The 19,918-nt window shown below is 36.6% G+C and overlaps 1 protein-coding gene across 2 annotated transcripts in view; it reads left to right on the top strand.

The window, feature by feature from the left end:
- Nucleotides 1-19,918, top strand: part of VPS13A (vacuolar protein sorting 13 homolog A) — a 121,220-nt gene that overhangs the window by 38,045 nt on the left and 63,257 nt on the right. For both annotated transcript variants that reach the window (XM_035558489.1, XM_035558490.2), the window contains exons 23-35: nt 735-873; nt 6,269-6,353; nt 8,423-8,595; nt 11,170-11,326; nt 11,699-11,778; nt 12,001-12,060; nt 12,153-12,309; nt 15,974-16,090; nt 16,174-16,277; nt 16,684-16,851; nt 17,467-17,774; nt 18,503-18,650; nt 19,468-19,618. In XM_035558489.1, coding sequence (XP_035414382.1) covers nt 735-873; nt 6,269-6,353; nt 8,423-8,595; nt 11,170-11,326; nt 11,699-11,778; nt 12,001-12,060; nt 12,153-12,309; nt 15,974-16,090; nt 16,174-16,277; nt 16,684-16,851; nt 17,467-17,774; nt 18,503-18,650; nt 19,468-19,618 — 1,847 coding nt within the window. The remainder of the gene's footprint in view (nt 1-734; nt 874-6,268; nt 6,354-8,422; nt 8,596-11,169; nt 11,327-11,698; nt 11,779-12,000; nt 12,061-12,152; nt 12,310-15,973; nt 16,091-16,173; nt 16,278-16,683; nt 16,852-17,466; nt 17,775-18,502; nt 18,651-19,467; nt 19,619-19,918) is intronic.

Below are 19,918 nucleotides of genomic sequence, written 5' to 3' on the forward strand. Positions count from 1 at the left end.
TAATTAGCTGTTGGAATAAATACATAATAAGGTTCTTGGAGACAGTTTTTTGCTTTTGGAGACAGTTTTCTATGCTGCTCAGTTCTGTGAGGAACTGGGATGCGTTTTATGTCTTTAAAAAGACAGTGACTATATTCAGTTCTACTTCATATTGTCAAAAGTCTATTCAAACAGGGTTAAAATACATTTTATTGATGACATTTTTAAAGAGTTATTTTATTCCCCTGTGTCTTTTATGTCTATGACATTTATTTCTATGTTCGCTATGTAAACTAATATTAGAGCCAGGTTAAATATACATAACTTCGAGAAAGTTATTTGTGTACTTTGCTTGAAATTTTAGGTTGCAAACATTCTTACGCAAATTTTTTTTTTTTGTAAAATACTGTGTGAGGGCTTAGCTGTGTGATTTACTGCAAGTAATTAAATGAAAAATATGAACAAGAATGAGCAATTTCTGATTGTAAGGATAATATGCTTTATGTAACCAAATTAGGAGTTATTTGCAGCCTTCATCCAGAAGACATTGTACCAAATGGAAATATAAATTAATATCTAGATATTTATTAGTTAGTGATCTCTTCTGTGTGCAACAGAAGTTACGTGTCTGTATTAAACGTAATGGTTAGATGACCTTCCTTCTGACCAGGAAGAGTAGTGTATTTTTCAGAAGAAAATGAATGTGATGTCTGAATGAAATAGTTATACGATAACATTGATTATTTATCTAACAGGTTCAAACTGTCTGGACAACTGCCTTTACTTTCGGTCCAAATATCAGACCAAAAGCTGACAAGTATCTTGGAGCTAATTGATAGCATTCCTAAACCAGAAAGTGCTCCTGCTACCACTTCTCCTCCAAAAATAACTGAGGTAAGATTTTTAAAAATGATTTCATCAATACTAATGACAAAAATAAATTTCTTGCTGTTAGCACGGCAGTTATTAAATGAGCAGAGGAAAGTGGAGAACAAGCATTTACTTAGAACCTCTCAAAACTTGTAGCTAATTCTGTAGAGCTATAGAAATCTTACTTGTCATTTAGTTTGTGTTTATTATGATCTTTAGTCTGTAATTGAGATTTATTTATTTTTTTTAACTCAGCCACCGGAAAACTATGACAAAAAAAGTACTTTTGCGACTCTGGGACTTTGCTTCGTATTAATCTTGATGAACGTGTGTTCATCATTCATATTTAGCTGAAGATTAATTTAATTTTACCTTCAAGCTTACACATGCATCGTAGTGTTTCAGAGTTTGGGTACAGCTATTTTTTTTAGAGAAAAATAGCTAAAATTTCATAATTTTAAACAGTTTAAATACTATGTAGATGTTAGGCAGCAGTTTAAAGCAAAACAAAAATACCCCATCAGTGGTTAGTATTGGTACAATAGTGCCTGTCTAACAAAAGTGGTATTTGTCACTGCTTCAGTTCAGTTCACTTCAGTTTCTCACAGCTTTTTAATTATTATTATTGTTCACTTATATAACACACTTGAGTTAGTGCCAGTACTGTCTTGTTTTTCTAAGTTTTTGGAGTGTGGAGTGAATTCTATCCCTATTTCCCTACCTCCTTTCCTAAGTGAACATCATTGGAGTCAATGTTTTATGCTTTCTTAAAGTATTGCTACTTTCCTGTTAGTATTCCTGAAAAGTGTATATTAACTTTTGATAATCATCCGTTTTTAAGAAAATTAGGAAGTGAACTTCCTAATTGAAAATTGCTTATTTTTAACATCACTCTAATGTGCACAGTCTGGCTATGTTTTATATATATATTTTTAAAACAGTCTTTTCATTGTAACACAAGCAAAATCTCAATGTCAAAGACAAAATGGGCTATCTATGTTTCTCTCATTTGTGAATGCTGCTAATTATCCATTATTTAATCTTTCGTGTACTTTGTTCTAAACGAATAATGGTCAACTTTCTTTGTGTGTGTTTGTTTTGAGATTACTTAAAAATTATCTTTCCATCTTTATTTGTTACAAAAATTATTCTGCCATTTTCGTTGTGGCTATCAATGCACCTTTTGGTGTTGCTTTCTGTGTGTTATTTTAGCATAATATTCAATAATAGTACATGCACATGACTAGACATACACCTTTTGAAAGTATATGTTGAGTGAAATTTCTCTTTAACATGTAGTTCCATCTTTTAAGTAGTAATATGAAAATTCTAGCTAGTTCTGACCTGCTCTTATACTTGTCATGTATTAATAGTATTCTCAGCCAAAAGCCGCTGTAGCCTCTGCTGTTTTGAGCAAGTAGTCATAGGAAAACTTTCTTCAAGGATAAAAGTTGGGATTTTAATTTTACATAGGTAAAATGTGCACATATGAAATGACTGTCATTTATTTGTACAATGTATATACTTGAATTTAATTAGAAAATTTATCTGTTACATTAAAAAACCTTTAACTTTGTGGTTAGTATTCCCTGTACATTACTTGTTACATTCAAGATCAGGTTTGGAAAGTCAATGTGAATGTGACTGATTATATGCAGCATCCATATTGAAATCTGTGGTTAAACTTGTCTGGTTAAGTCTCCATTTGTTACAGGGTTTGACAGACTTGACAGACAGAATTGCTGGTATAAAATTCAGTTAACTTGTGCAGATTTGATGGTTTGTTGTGGTTGAGGTACTGTCATGCCTTCATCCCTGTAGCTGAAATTCTTCTGAGCTTTGTTGCCATCACTTCTGAGAAGAAAAGGATGAGAAACCTTTATTCAGCACTCTGAATGTGAAACTTGAAGTTTGCGTTTTGAATTAGTGGAGGAATTGTTCTTGGACTGTGAAAACAGAAGACACTTCTGAACAGATCCTTCTAGGTTTCTGCACTTCTGAAGTAGTCTTAGAATGTGAAAGTCTTGCAGATGAGACATTGAGATACTTTCATAATTGCAAGACGTAGTATAGCTATCACTCAGACATGGATATATTGAGTAAGGTCAACTTATGTAGGCTGGAGAGTGGGAACTGGTTAAAAAGTGAAGAGCGAGATGAAATGGGGAGTCTTGGTACGCTATTGGAAACAACATTCATTCAAAGATGAGCGTCCTGTTGTTGGTACAATTCTTAGTTTTCTGAAGATAACAAGAGCTACTAAATAAGTAAGATTAGGTTTTAAATGTAGCAGTAACTGAAAAAGAAATGAGAATCACTGTCATCTGGACAGCCCAGAGCCAAAAGTATTCAAGAAAAGTGGTGTACAGACAATAAACACCTCTCTACCTTATTTTGGGACTCAATGCTAAACACACATGTGGAATGTGCAGAGGAGCATTCTTTACAAAATGAAACGAGTGATTTTGCTTTCTGAGGCTTGATGTGAAGTTTATCTTTGCCGAATAAACCATATAATTACAAAATCACAGAATCATCTAGGTTGGAAGAGACCTCCAAGATCACCTAGTCCAACCTCTGACCTAACACTAACAAGTCCTCCACTAAACCATATCACTAAGCTCTAAATCTAAACGTGTTTTCAAGACCTCCAGGGATGGTGACTCAACCACTTCCCTGGGCAGCCCACTCCAGTGCCTAACAACCCTTTCAGTAAAGAAGTTCTTCCTAATATCCAAACTAAACCTCCCCTGGCACAACTTTAGCCCATTCCCTCTCATCCTGTCACCAGGCACGTGGGAGAATAGACCAACCTCGCTACAGCCTCCTTTAAGGTACCTGTAGAGAGTGATAAGGTCGCCCCTGAGCCTCCTCTTCTCCAGGCTGAACAACCCCAGCTCCCTCAGCCGCTCCTCATAAGACTTGTTCTCCAGACCCCTCACCAGCTTCGTTGCCCTTCTCTGGACTCTCTTGAGCACCTCGACGTCCTTCTTGTAGCAAGGGGCCCAAAACCGCACACAGTACTCGAGGTGCGGCCTCACCACAGCCCAGTACAGGGGGACAATCACTTCCCTCGACCTGCTGGCCACACTGTTTCTTATACAAGCCAGGATGCTGTTGGCCTTCTTGGCCACCTGAGCACACTGCTGGCTCATATTCAGCCAACCATCAGCCAGTACTCCCACGTCCTTCTCTGCCAGGCAGCTTTCCAACCACTCGTCTCCCAGCCTGTAGCGCTTCTTGGGGTTGTTGCGCCCCAGGTGCAGGACCCGGCACTTGGCCTTGTTGAACTTCATGCAGTTGACCGTAGCCCATCAGTCCAGCCTATCCAGATCCTCCTGCAGAGCCTTCCTACCCTCGAGCAGATAGGTGCGTGTGTCAAACTTGGTGTTGTCCGCAAACTTACTGAGGGTGCACTTGATCCCCTCATCCAGATCACTGATAAAGATATTGAAGAGAACTGGCCCCAGTGCTGAGCCCTGGGGGACTCCACTAAGAGAACCTAGCTCTGCCAAATATAGTGCAACGCGGAGTGAAGATTCTTGTTCCACTTTCTACATGTAGTGGCGAAACAGTGACAATTCACACATTCTCAGTTACTGCTCTGGGTTGTAGGCAACTGCATCTTAAAATTACAGACTCTGTTAACACCTGTTTCCCCAGATACATCACAGAATGATGATCGCCTTCCACTAGATCAGGTGGCTCATAGTCCCCTTGAACCTGGCCTTAAACACTTCAGGGACAGGGCATCCTCAACTTCTCTGGGCAACCAGTTGCTGTGTCTCACCACCCTCAGAGTGAAGAACTTATTTGAAATGTTTAATCTAAATCTACCCTTTTTTAGTTTAAAGCCATTCCCCCTTGTCTGATCGCTCCACTCCCTGACAAAAGAGTCCCTCCCCAGCTTTCCCCTAGGCTTCCTTTAGGTATTGGAAGGATGCTATAAGGTCTCCCTGGAGCCTTTACTCTTCTCCAAGCCGAACAACCCCAACTCCCTCAGCCTGTCTTCATAGAGTAAGTGCTCCAGCCCCTTGACCATCTCTCTGGCCCTCCTCTGGACTTGTTCTAATATGTCCATGTCCTTCTTGTGCTGGGGGCCCCAGAACTGAACACAGTACTCCAGGTGGGGTCTCATGAGAGCAGAGTAGAAGGGGAGAATCATCTCCGTCTCCCTGCTGGCCATGCTTCCTTTGATGCTGCCCAGAACACAGTTGGCTTTCTGTGCTTCGTGTGTGCATTGCCAGCTCATGCTGAGCTTCTTGTCAGCCACCACCCACCGGTTGTTCTCCTCAAGGCTGCTCTCAATCCATTCTCCGCCCAGCCTGTGTTTGTGTTTAGGATTGCCCCAGCCCAAAAAAAGGTCCAGCAAAGGACCTTGCACTTGGCCTTGTTGAACCTTATGAGGTTCACACAGGCCCACCTCTCCAGCCTGTCCAGGTCCCTCTGGATGGCATCGCTTCCCTCCAGCTTGTCAACTGCACCACAGAGCTTGGTATCATCGGCGTAGCTGCTGAGGCTGCACTTGATTCCATTATCCATGTCTCCAACAAAGATGTTAAACAGCGCCAGTCCCAATACAGACCTCCAAGATACATCAGTTGTTGCTGATCTTCCACTTTGATGTTGAGCTGTTGACCACAACTCTTTGAGTGCAACCATCCAGTCAATTCCTTTCCCACTGAGAGGTCCATCCATCGAATCCGTATGCCTCCAATTTAGAGACAAGAGCGTCATGGGGGACAGTGTCAAATGCTTTGCACAAGTCCAGGTAGATGGTATCAGTTGCTCTGCCCCTGTCCACCAAAGCTGTAACTGTATTGTAGAAAGCCACTAGATTTGTCATGAAGAAATTTGAACACAATGTGGACAATCTTGGACAGAATTTTGGACACAATTTTGTTATGCATGATGAAATTTGGACACAATTCTGTCTACTATTATATTCTCTCTATCCCTTTTTTCTTTTTTTCTTTTTTTTTCTTTTTTTTTCTGTTCTTTTTCCTTTACTGCCACTGGTATTGTGTAATTTTATAAAGAATAGCTAGTCTTTTACTGTTCTCTGAAGCTGCTATTCTGTAATCCTTTGAGGGGCTAGGTTTTGTCTTTCCTGTGTTTTGTATGATGTCCGGTCTGTGTCCATATTTTGATCTGTGAAGTTGGATATTTGAACCCCTTCACTCTGTTTCCAGATGGATTATCTCTGCAGCTATTCAGCTGTGTAACACCTGCTGTTTCTGTTCTATTTAAGCCTCTTTTCTTCCCATACTTTTAGTTATTAATAACATGTTCATTTAGAATGTTTTGTGCTTAAAATGAGACTGATTAAGTTCTAAAGCTTCTATGCAGTAGCATTTGTGCATGCAATAGCATGAGCAAAGAATTCAAGCAAAAATTTATATGGTGTCTTCTATTTCAGGCTGTGATATCCCCTGTACTCTCAGTGCCACATTTATCACAAGGCGTGCTTCCTGTTTTGGATCTTCATTCGTTTGTGGAATCAGGTAATACAATCTATTTTACAGTCTGATTTATTGAACAGTTCAAGTTAATTTTTTAACTACATTGGGTTCATTTGTTTCTCCTGGAGTAAGTGACCATTCTGAGGCGTTGTTTCAAATTCTTGAGGCTACGCTATATTCTGTTTAGTTTCTTATTCGCTCTGTACAAAACACTTATGCATTTACTCTGTACAAAACATTTATGCATTTTCTCAAAGCAGCACAATTTTCAGTGCTTGCTCTTTCCATTACTTTTCTTGAAGTAGAACTTTTCTTTCACGGGATGGGTTGTTTATTTTTTGTCCTTGAATATGTTACAATAGATATGTATCAGAAAAGACATGTCAAATGCCCTTTATAACTCATACTGTCTTGGAAAATGGTGAGACTTGTGATGGCCTCTATTTATATGGGTCTTTAATCTGCCATTGTTCCCTACTGAGTAAATTTTTAGGAGAATTTCAAGTTCTTCATATTTCAAAAAGCTTTAGGTTTTAAGTCATTTTCATTAAGTGTGAAGAATTCTGGGTCTATACTCATTGTGGAATAAATTCTGTAAAGAACTCTTGTAGGACATAGAGAATAAAATTAGCTTTTTCAATAACCTGTTAACCTGATGAAGTGTGCAGCAGTGCTCTGAATTTTAGCTTTTTGAATCAAACCTTGGACATTCTGGTGAGCATTCCTGGTGGATTTTGAAAATCAAAACTAAATTGAGAGAAAAGCAAAGATCCACTAAGTAATTAAAAGTAAAGTTAAAAGTCTTAGGAGTTGGATATTCAGGGTGTTGATTCAGAACATCTGTAGTAACGTGTATGTCATTTTTTGCTTCAGTACGTACTTAGTCCTCTCATCATGATTTTAATTATTTTCTTTGAAGGTTTTTATCTTTTACTTTGTTGCATATAGTAGAATTAAAAAATACTAAGTGACTGTGAGAAACTATTGTGTTATAAACAAACAGCATTTTGACTTTCACAGGATCAAGCAGAAGATACTCTACAGAGGAACTATCACGTTTAATACCAACTTTCTGTTCAAACAGTTTAGCTTAATTGTAACGTTCCATCTAATAGTTATAGTTGAAGAATAATGAAATATATCAGCGTTGTTTCAACATCAGTTGCCCTACCTTTGCCAAAACATTCAGTTGGGGAAATAGAGAAGAATACTTTCTCTGCTCTCCCAAAGTCAATGATGATTGTAGTTTGTGACACTAGCAAAATTATAGGCAAAGCTAGTTATTTTTGCATTGATGTAATCACTTCTAATTCAGTGTGTCTACAGTGTTTATACAGATATGTATCTGTGCATCTTCATCTATTTTTATGAGTTCTTTTAGATGCCCAAAGGTAAAATATCTTTCCCTTCTTAAAATTAGGGTGAGGTGAGAATGAAAACATGTAACAGTTAATTTGAGAAAGTAATAACTAGATTTTGATTGAATCAGGTTTGTTTTTAAATTATATTATACATGGCAACTGTGCAAACATTTTGATTGACTCATATATTTCCCTACCTTCCCCCCAGATTCCAGGGTGCTTTTAAACCACAGAATATACCTCCTCATGTCATCTGTTCAGTTTTGTCAGAAGAAAGATAGACGTTCCTTTAACTTCACAGCTGCTGGTTTCTTGGTGAAAGGAAAACGCCATATTAGACTGTTCCATCTATTGGTCATTGTAATACTTGTCTAATAACATCAGGTGGAATAAAGCTTTGCTTTTTCTCACAAACCTGATGAAGTCAGCAGCAGTTGGTTCAGCAGAAGAGATGTCTTGCCTTTAATGTGGACTAATAGCTTAATGAGACACTGTGCTCATTTTTGCATAGCCAGTAGTGAGAGAATGCTGGCAGAGGAGTTAATGAGAGTTGATGAAGTGGTAGTGCAGCTGTAGGTGTTGTGGAGGCAGGAACTGAGGCAAGTGTAGAAACAGATTTAGCTAGGTGATCTTCCCAAAGTTGTCTACATCTCTAAATATTTACATGTACATAAAAATTCTAGGTCATATTACTGCAAAATACTGGTTGTCTAAAATGTGTATGTAACATTGTTGTGAATTAATCTTTAGAATCAGAAGAAGAATTTTATGATGCTCTAAGCAGTCCTGTGGAAGACATGCCATTTTTTGAAGCCCCATCTGGTTCCCTCACACGAGCTAGCAGTATAAAGCGAAAAAAACTACGTAAACAAGAATCTTTGAAAAATATGACTGAATTTCAGCTGAGGTTTGAAGTAGCTGAGGTAAAGTTACATTTTTTTTTGTCTCTTCAAAGCACACCTGATCTATGACTCTTTCCTGTTCATTGTGTTCACAAATTCATGTTTGTAGAATTATTGATTCCCTGTTTCTTGCTCAAACTATTCTGGAGCGTTCAAGAGGTTGTTTTTGCTTTCAAGTCACAAATGCAGAAGCATCTGCATCTTCATCTGCAGTGAAATACCTTGTTTTGTCTACTTTCCCAATTCATTTTATCATTGAATTTCCTTTACCTAACCATCACTGGTAGAGCTCAGAAGCAGTATTATTCTCTGTGCATTCTTTTATTTTATTTTATTTTTTTTTTGGCTTAAGATGTAGTTTTTGGCATCTCTTTTCCAAACGCTTCTGTGACCACTGGGAAAACTGAATTAATGTTTCATGTCATACAATCACCCTATTTTTACCCTCTGTTTTTTCTCCAATTCTGTTGAACTCAAACATAGCAAGTTCACTGTGAGGCGTTTAATGGTTATTCTTGCTGCTTCAGACTTGAAAAAGAGTATTTTACTTAAGTGCTATCTGACTACATCAGTTGGTCTAATAACAGGTAGTGGCAATGACAGTGTTATTGCTGCTACTCAGTGTATAGCTTTACAAATAAACCATACAAAGTCAGTTAACTTTACAGATTCTGTTTTAGGGTAGGATTTACAGAAAGGTTTCAACACATAGTAACTAGCTTGCAGCGTCTTGTTATGCTCTAGACTTCTAAAAATAAAAAAATAATGAAAAGTCATTACTATTTTTTTTCTTAAGAATGACTAAGATGTTGTATTTTATATTCTTCTTTACTGGTAACTCTACCATTTCACAGTCTCTAAGAAAATGATATAAATAAAATCTGTAAAGAATCACCTACCTCTCCATTTGTTGCCTTTCTGGTTTAAAAATGGAAAGGAAGACTGCATATATTTATTTTGCTTAGTTTATGAAAGACGATGGCAATGGACAGCTCAGGTAGATATTTATTTAACAACATCTTTGTTGCGTATGATTGAAAAATCTGAAACTTCTCTTGATTGATGTTCAGCTTGCAAATTCCTTAATGGCAGAGCTCCAGAAAAAAATCCAATCACAGAATCATTAACGTTGGAAAAGACTTTCAAGATCATCTGGTCCAACCGTCACCCTACTGCCAATGTCACCCACTAAACCACCTCGCTGGTCCTGCTGACTACACTATTCCTGATACAAGCCAGGATGCTGTTGGCCTTCTTGGCCACCTGGGCACACTGTCAGCTCGTGTTCGGGCGAGCATCGATCAGCACCTCCAGATGCTTTTCCTCTGCACAGCTTTCCAAGCACTCCACCCCAAGCCTGTAGCGCTGCATGGGGTTGTTGTGGCCAAAGTGCAGGATCTGGCGCTTAGCCATGTTGAACCTCTTCCCTTGGCCTCTGCCCATTGACCCATCCTCTCCAGGTCTCTCTGCAGGGCCTCCCTACCCTCCGGCAGATCGACACTTCCCCCCAACTTGGTGTCATCTGCAAACTTGACTTTTAAAAACTCTCTTTTCACCTGAACTGTGGGGGGGTTCTTCTGTTCCCCATACCAGAATTCCAGGTCAGAAGGATGAGTACCCTCAGGATAACTGGTCTGGCTAGTAAAGACAGATGCAAAGAAGGCATTTAAAACCTCAGCCTTTTCCTTATCCTCAGTAGTCATGTTCCCTTTTGCATCCAGTAAAGAAATGGAGATTCTCTTTGGCCTTCCTCTTGCTATTAGTATATTTATAAAAACATTTTTTGTTATCCTTGACTGTAGTGGCCAGGTTGAGCTTGTGCTGGTCTTTGGCCTTTCTGATTTTTTCTCTGCATATGCTGGCAACTTCCTTGTACTCTCCCAGAGCTTCCTGCCCCTTCTTCCACCAGAAATAAACTCTCTTTTTCTCCCGAACACACAGCAAAATTTCTCTGTTCAGCCATGCCGGTCTTCTTCCCTGCCAGCTCATCTTATGGCACACGGGGACAGCCTGCTCCTGTGCCTTTAAGACATCCTTCCTGAGGAGCGTCCAGCCTTCCTGGACCCCTTTGGCCTTCAGGACTGGCTCCCAAGGGGCCCTCCCTGCCAGTGTCCCGAACAATTCAAAGCCTGCCCTCCAGAATTCCAAGGTAGCAGTTTTACTGACCCCCCTTCTGACTTCACCAAGGATAGAGAACTCCACCATGTCATGGTCACTCTGCCCAAGACAACTCCCTACTACCACATCTCCCACCAGTCCTTCTCTGTTCGCGAACATGAAAGCAAGTAAACAATGTCCACTGAAAATCTAGTTTTGACTGAGTTGAACATTACTAAATGCTTTACAGAACAGTTTTAAAATTTAATTAGTTCCTATAAGTGTAACTTTTTTCAAACTTACATACAATATATTTTTTGTTAAATCAGCATCAGTATTCTAGTAATTTTGCTTGTTGAACTCTTTATTTTTCCATGTCTTTTGCTGTATAAAGTTTAATGATCAATATGCCTTAACCAGTAAGTATATGTAAATATATGATCCTATGTAAAAGCTAAGAAGATAATTCCCTACCTTTTTATTTTAATTCTTTCATAGGTCTTAATAAAATTATGCCGCCTTACTGATAATATCGAGACACCTGTGCTGCAGCTTGAGGTCGTAGGGTTAGGCACTGAACTTAAATTAAGAACGTTTGACATGACTGCAAATGCTTTCCTGCATGAAGTTTGTCTGCTGTGCCCAGAGTATATGGGTAAGTGTTTGTATGCTGGTCAAAAAAACGATTCATTAATAGCTAATAACACTTTGAATGTGTCTTCAAAAAGCCTGCAGGGCTTTCTTTTGTAAGCTGAGGAGGATCCACTTCCAGAATTAAATATAAGGCGTAAAAAAGGGAAGATAATTCTGGAGCTCATTCTGTTAGTAATGCTTTTGTAAATTTGTTCCAGTGCTGATGATTTTGGAAGAGGCATCTGTTGTAGGTGTGCGGAAGAGCTTTTTAAATTAAGTAGTAATGACAGCTGATAGCCTAGTTTATAGGCTATAGGTGATCAAAAGATGCATAGGTACCTCGTCAAATTTTTTTCTTTATTTAAAAAAAAATCCTTTTTCTTTTTTTTTTAAGACGATAATGGAAAACCAGTTTACATAATTACTACTTTGGATAATGTAGAAGATGATCTTCTCACTTTGGAGTATATAAAGGTGGGAGAACAGCAGACTTTTCTTTTGAGTCATAAGTTAATAACAAACTACAGTATCACTGAGAAATGCTTTTTCCGTACTTAACCATTTCTACATATATTGAATGTTATGTGCAAAATCTGTCTGATCCCTAAACAGACTGACTTACATATCATAAGCTATAACTTGAAATTTGCAAACATCTCCTGTTTGTCTTGTTTATGTGCATGTTTGGTGGAATAGGCTGATATTAATGGACCAGAACTGAAGACTGCGTATCAGAATGTTCTACAGAAGATAAAGGTACGATACATATATATTTAAACATTTTTTCTACATTTGGGGGACTGATTCATTTATAGTCTGATTAATTAGTAATCTGATTATTCTTTCAGGTGAACTTCTCTTCTCTTGATGTTCATCTGCATACTGAAACTCTCCTGAATGCCATGAACTATCTAAACAATCTTCTACCCAAACAAGAAACTAAAGTTGCAGAAGAACCAGTTCATGAAAAAATTGAGGAGAAGAAGGATGTTCTTAAGAAATTAAGTAAGTTTCTTTATTCTTTTTATGTCTTTCTTTTCCCTCCTCTAAGTAAGACAGATAACAGACATATTTGCTATTTTTTTTTATAAGTTCACTTCACAGTTTTTCTAATTTTGATGGTGATAAAAATGTTAGCTAGCAGATTGAGTAGCAAGGGTATGGTGTTACTCCTTCGCTGGAAGAGTGTAGCAGAGAAATAACTGTATAATTAAATGAGCTAAGGTAGTTGCTGCAGCTGTTGACATTTCCTGAGGTAGAAATAATAAGCATGTTGTTTGAGTACTTGTCTTCAAATTCACTTAGTTATGATAAACTGTGTTAAATTGTAGCTTATTGAAAATGATTATATTCCTAATGGTGTTCTGCAATATGGTAAGTATTTTTGCATTACAACGTTTATAAAAAAAAAAAAAAGTCGGTATAAAAATTAAGGAAATAAAGATCTTGATGGGTTAGAAAATTTAGCATGAAGATGAAAACTTTTGCTAATAAGTGTATTGAATGTATTCTAGACAATTTTGTGCTTTCACAGTTATAGCATAATGTGAATTTAACTATTCAGTGAGATGACTTTGTTCACCATCCTTCTTCCTATCATAAAAATATTTTTATTAGTTTAGGTTTGTAATCTACTCATTTAGCAATTTATTAATATGTAAACACTGACTGTAGATGTGAATACAAAATAGACACTGCTGCATTTCATGAGCTCCAGGACAGGTCTGTTTATTAGTGAGCTACTGAGTTGCTGAATGAATAAATTCTGTCTGGCACCAATTTTGTTGGCATAATTTGTTGGACTTGCTGCTTTAGATTTATGAACTTGCACATGAGTTTAGATTTAGTTTGTAGTGTAATGAATAGATGGTCCTTGCTCAGTGGAAGCTGGATTTGAGCATTTAAAATCTTTTGTTATGAGATGCAGGTAATATAGTTCATTAATATCATTTACCATGTTTTCAGGGACACATAAGTAGCATGTAAATTCCTGCAATTTACAAGAGATCTGGTGAGTCTCTTTATCAAAGATACCTGGTGCTCTTGTAGGTACCTGATTTGTACGTATAAATTTAGGGCTACTCGCCTCCTTTGGCATTCAGAAGAAATGTTGCATCCTGAAAGGGATGCGGACCAGTCAGTTATCCAATAATATTGGTCTGAAGGAATTATGCTACTGCAATAAGGTTCATCTCATCTCCTTCCATGTTCTAAGTGTTTTCTGTCACTTATGCTTAGCACAAGGTAAAAGACAAGTACCTGTCTATTCAGTAATAATTATGATTGATTTCTTTTTGTCTATTCAAGGCACATAGCATATAAAAAATATAAAAAAATTCTCTTTTTTTCTGGGATGAATTGAGACTTTTGATTTCCTTACAGTTAATTTATCCTCTTTGTTTGAGGAACATCAGTCTCTTGTGAATAACTTGCTTGTCATGCAGTCCTACCATTCTCTCACCAGGAATTTGATGTGTCTGATTTGTTGATAATGTGGAGCAGCAGCAAACAAACAGATCACCTCCCTTGCTTGCTCTTGTGTCTGGGAGCTGCTTTGAAATTAATACTTACATTAAATCCTCAGCAGTATGTCAATAATATTCCTTTCTGCTGTGAGAAAGACTTCTCTGAGATCTTTGCAATTGTTTCTTTCTATTATTTTTAAAACAATTAGATACCTGCTATTTATTGTAAAAATTATAATTGAAATACCCCAAAACAAAACAAAAAAACACCACACCCTACAGACAAAAACTAGGGCAGAGGATAATTCTCAAGATGATTCTTGTTAAAGTGTTTTAATACTTGCTTTTGTGTAAGTGATTTCAAGGAGCTCTGTCATCTGACTGACCTGGTAAACTGGTGAGATCTTTCTGAGGCTGCCCTCCTTCACTGACATGAATTCTGACAAGCATTTTGAGTTAAAATTCTGTACTAGTTCTATATCCTTAATCCAATCCCCAATATCACATTTGCAAAATTTGATGAGATTGTCGAGAAGGTTGCTGCCTCTACAAAGAAATATTTGGCAAAATAACATGGTTTAGTGGGTAGTATTGGTGGTAGGGGACAGTTGTACTGGATGAGCTTGGAGAGCTTTTCCAACCTTAAACATTCTATGATTCTGTGTTTGTAAGTCTAGTAGTCAGTGGCTAATATTCATACTCAGTGACTCATAGTGACTAATTCACAATGTTACTAAGGGTTCATGTTTTTGTTATGGGAGACAGGTGAAATAGTATCCTGATTGTGTTTTTTGAAGAAAAATTTGAGACTGAAATAATACCTGCATTAGGGGAAAAATAAGCAAGCTTTTGGGTGCACAGCATTTTTGGGGATTTGTGTAATTGTTTCCCATATACACTTAAATGAAATCAGTTATGTTAGTTGTTTAAACATTATGAAAGGAAAGGTAATTATGATCTCTGTGGCACAACAGGTTATAAATAAAAGAGGGGAACTTAAGGTTTGTAGGCCTTTGTTTTTCAGGGGGTACAGTGGAGGATGAAAGGTATTTGCCTTAGGATTGATGAGAGTTCAGTTGGGGTGGGATGTGGAAAAAGCAGTAGTAATGTTACACAGTGTCTTTCAGTTGATGATTTCTAAATGTTCCATCAAATTAGTAAGAATTTTAGATTCTCAGCTCTTTTTCTGAAAGTGTTTTGTAGGACTCTATTGAACAATAGAACAAAGAAATAAAGGATGGAAAAATTGTTCTGTTGAAAAAAAAATTCAACTATATTTTTTCTTATTTTTTCTGTAAGATCGTTTTAATTCATGGCGGGTTTTAATTTCAGTTGTACTGGGACATGCTTGGACACAAGGTACATTTGTGTACAGATGATGTTCTGTGAACTTACAGATTCTGGTCTGTGGTTTACTGAGCTGTGAACAGATGATTCAGTGCTTCTTTATTTTTGAACCATTTTGCTATGAAAGCAAACACTGAAGTGCTTGAAAAGCCTTGTAATGAACAGCAACAAAATAGACTTTCTTAAGTGATGCTCTTCCCTCCTCCCCTACTCCTGTATAACTTTGCAGACTAAACTTTTACTGTGGATGGTTGTTGGCTGAGGAGTTTTCTTTTGTTAGCAAGGTACAATAAAATCATATGACTGAACCTAATATATTTATGGAACTGTAGTTTGAGTCTAAGGATTGAGAAGGCCTTAACATACATGCAATACTTAGATGAAATATCTCATCTGAAAAGCTGTTTAAAACTTGGATTTAGGAAATCGAGCACAGATACAGGAAAAAATCTCCTTCATTATGTAAACAAGACCATTAGTTGGAAATGACTCATCAATAGAACAGGTAGAAGAGTATATTAATGCAGCTGTCATGTTAATGCTGTTTGAAGTAAACTGCTTAGTCCTGAATACAGTATTTCTAATTTTGCTTTGTGCCATGTGGATATGTATAAAATGTATTTCAGTTAATAAAATACTGATGTTGTATACCAAAGTTTGTGAAACACATAAAGATCACTGTATATGCAATCAATTCCTTCCTGTCCTACTTGCTAGAATGAGTGCTGTGCATCTTGCCCACACTGTAGACTTTCTAGACTTCAGAGAAGGGGTACTAAATTTTCTGTCTCTTCTTGAAGAAAAATTATTTATGTCTCCTCCTTGAAGAGCTGCACTTTTTTTGTTATTTCCTACAGCATCAAAGAAATCAAAGTATGAAGATGTTATCGACCTCAATATCTGTGCGGATTTATCCTGTTTACGTGTCTTTATTAGAGAGAAAAAACATAGAATAGCTGAAATTCACATTGAAGGTAAGAATAAAATTTTAATAACAGAGGCACAAAACTTTGTAACCAGAAGAGTCTCTAGATTTTGTATGTCAATTTTTTTAAAGGTCTGGATAGCCAAGTGATCATGAAAAAAACAGCAACAGAAGTGACTGCAAAATTAAAGAACATCATTATCATGGATTCTGATGAGATGGCATTGTATAAAAAGGTATGTATTTGCATGTATCATTGATCCATGAATGTATTATACATGCTAAATTGACCTGAACTGAACTGTGAAATCTACTTTTTTTTTTTTCTATGTTTGCTAGGAGCATTATTTTCTACAGGCAGACTTGTTTCTCTCCATAGCCAGTATTGTTACACCAAAATTTTGTCGATTTTGTGCAACTGTGATTCCTGGTTGCTTATTAGGCTCAATCAAAAGAATTGTTCAAGATGAAATTCTAACTGAATATTTTCAGCTATTTCAAAGATGATGATGTTGTTTGTTTGTTTCATTTACTGTTAAGGTATTTAAACTAAAAATGTCTTAGAAGCGTGAGATACTATTTTGGAATTTGTTTTCTCTAGCATAAGTTTTTACATGGAGATGCTCTGTTTTTCTTCCTAAGGCTCTTTACATCACAGGAAAAGAAGTCTTCAACTTCAAAATGATATCTTATGTGAATGCTACAGATGGAATTGCGTATACAGATATGGATGTTGTTGACAATAGTATTAGCCTAACAGTTGGGTGTATTCAAGTAGTTTTTGTCAACAAGTTTGTTTCTTCTATTTTGGTAAGTTAAATTTTCCAGTTGATGTTCCTTAGCATGCAAACACCATTGCCAAATCTAGAAAAGGATAAAGCATCCCATGTAAGATGGTGCCTATTTGTGTTAGAACTCTTTTAATCTTGTTAAACTTTTGCTGGATATATGATTGAACTATTTACTTTTCTTCTCTATATTTTCATTATTGTGGAGTGGATGGTTAAACAGTCATGTTTGCTAATATTATCTCTTTTTTTAATGATCTGTGGCAAATTATAGATAGTGTTTTGTGGTGATGAAGTATAAGTATTAAGCCATGAAAATGAATGCCTTTTCTATACATTCTGCTAAATAAATCTATCTTTTGCACTGCAAATGAGTAAATAATTCATACAAGTCTTGTTACAAGATCATTGCTGTTGCCATCTGACTTATCAGATATTTAGTATGGAATTTTATTTTTATATAGGCATATTTTGTCATATTCTGGGAGAGATTATCCTACTAAGGAATTCAGAAAAACTGTTTAGCAAAAATAGTATCTTTAGATTGTTTGCTATTTAAAATACTATGATTCTTAGAGTTCTTGAAGTAATATAATTCTTAATAATATAAACTCCCAAATTCTGTATTTTTTCCTAGGCTTTTATAAATAACTTTCAAGCTGCCAAAGAAGCTCTTACTGAGGCAACCGTTCAAGCAGCAGAGAAAGCAGCTACAGGTGTAAAAGAGCTAGCAGAGCGTAGTTCTCGTTTGGCACTAGATATCAATATCAAAGCACCTGTTGTGATAGTTCCACAATCAGCAGTGTCTGCGAATGTCCTGGTGGCTGATCTTGGTCTAATTACTGTAAAGAACCATTTTTTTATTGCTAAATCAAGAGCTTGGTACAATCTCCCACCTGTTGTTGACTCTATGACAGTGAATTTGAGCGAACTGAAGTTATACAGGTAACATTGTGTCAAGATTTTTCAAATTTCTATAGTCATTGTGGAATACTTCAGTTGAAGAGCTTTGAGAAGTTGTTATCAAAATAATTAATGGTTGGTTATTGCCAGATACACTATTATCTTGAAATATAACAGCAAGTTAATACTTTGTAAAACAATTAAAATTTATGGCTTAGGAGAAACAGCAATCTACACATCTTTTAACAGAAGCAAATGCCTGTTTACGGACTGTCATGTAGATTAATAAATTTGGGAATTATTTACTGCTTTGGGACAAGTTAAACCACTTGTAAATGGGTATTTTAGCCTTTTTTTTTTTAAAGCTATTTTTATCAGGAAATAAATAAAGCCAGATAGATGTAAAGAAACATTCGTAAATGGGCTTTGGTGCTGGGGATTAAGAGCAGGAGAGGAAGAGGAAGGGGATTTTCAAACAGTTGAAGAATACTGAAGAGAGGAGTAACTGCTCTCCAGCTGATAAGAGGTCATAACTTGCAAAAAGCTAGTATGCAGGACATATGCTCTGTATATCTCCTCCCTGCTGAGAAAGGATGTTTAGTTGCTGGAGTAAAGCTTTAACTAGAAATTCTAGGAGTAGTGCACTCAGCTATGAAGACTGTTTTACAGTACTTTTCAAAAAGATTAGGAAAAGACTGAAACGTGTTCATGTTTGTTAGAACATATAAGTGTAGTAAGTTGTGCTGATAGGACTTAGTTTCTCTTCACAGATCATACTATGAGCAGGACTCATTGCAAAGTGAAGTACAGCTGCTGCAACCACTCAATCTGGAAGTAGTTGTTGAACGAAATTTAGCTGCTGCATGGTATAATGAAGTTCCTGATATTGAAATATCTGGACGACTCAAGCCTATGAATGTAAGCAGTCATTTCTGAAAGCAACTGTTAAAATACCTATGGAAAGTAGATTTATTTTTCCTGTCCATAAAAACCCATGCTCCCTAGCTTATTGTTTGATCTAAAGACACAAAGGTAGAATGGATTTTGTTGTTTCATACAGGAAAAGGGAAGTGAATACATTTTTCCTCTAATCTGGATTTCATCTGCAATACAGCAGATAGACTTTGTGCCATATATCACTGTTGCCATTTAGAAATGAGTATGCTTTTATTGCCTTGTTTTATGCATCTTTTGGTATCTTTGAAGGATGGAGTGGAAAAACTTGGGTTTTATTCGTCAGTTTATTAGTGACATGGCCAACTGCATAATTCATACCTACAACAAGCTTCAGTTAGTGCACATTCTCATTTAAATTAAATGTCATAAAATTTAAGGCATGTCAGATATACGAGGAAACCTTTTGCCAAATTTTGAAATGAAAGTAGTAACCCTTGTTGTGAAGTACCCTTTGACTAAACACGCTTAACAATTTTAAGCAACTATAGGTCAAACTGTATGTGTGTTTTCTAAAACTCAATTTCTAAATTGTAGCTTTGCAAAGAAAGTTTGTGAAAAAAACAAAATGTGTGAACAACTTTTGATTTCTAGAATTTACTTTAAGGAATTGTGTAGATTTTAGAAAACTATTTTACTTGTTTCTTTAGTCTCCTAACTAGTGATTCAAATTAGATGAACTTTGTTTATTTATTTATCTAAAAACTTAGACTTCAGCTACCAAAAGTGTAATGAATAGATACGTTCTGAGTTTAATAACAATCTTTTTTTTTTTTTAAAGCTAATTCTCAGTCAGGAAGACATTACAACAATATTGAGGACATTAAATGAAAATATATGTGGAAGCTCAGATGCATCACCACCTTTACCAGAACCAAAAGATACGACTAGCCATTGTAGTGATATCCACAGTACCTCACAGCAATCTGCAGGTAATGTATTCTATAATCAAATGTTGTCTAGCTTTTTAGGTATTACTTGCAACTTATTCTTTTTGTTGTTTATGAAAAGATGCCAGATTCATTTGTTTTTAACAGTATTCCTCTATCATCTTGACATCGTTTGTTGAAGCATACCCACCATTAATGGTAATGACTAGGACCGACTAGGCTGCTGTAGTGGGTCTTACAGAATGATGTGTTTTACTGCTCTTCTGGCAGTAATGCAGTGAGCACATAAAAGTCTGTCACCTGGATTTGGTAACATCCTAACTTTAGAAAGTTGCTCTATTA

The sequence above is a fragment of the Cygnus atratus genome, chromosome Z (genome assembly GCF_013377495.2).
Source record: "Cygnus atratus isolate AKBS03 ecotype Queensland, Australia chromosome Z, CAtr_DNAZoo_HiC_assembly, whole genome shotgun sequence".
NCBI lineage: Eukaryota > Metazoa > Chordata > Aves > Anseriformes > Anatidae > Cygnus > Cygnus atratus.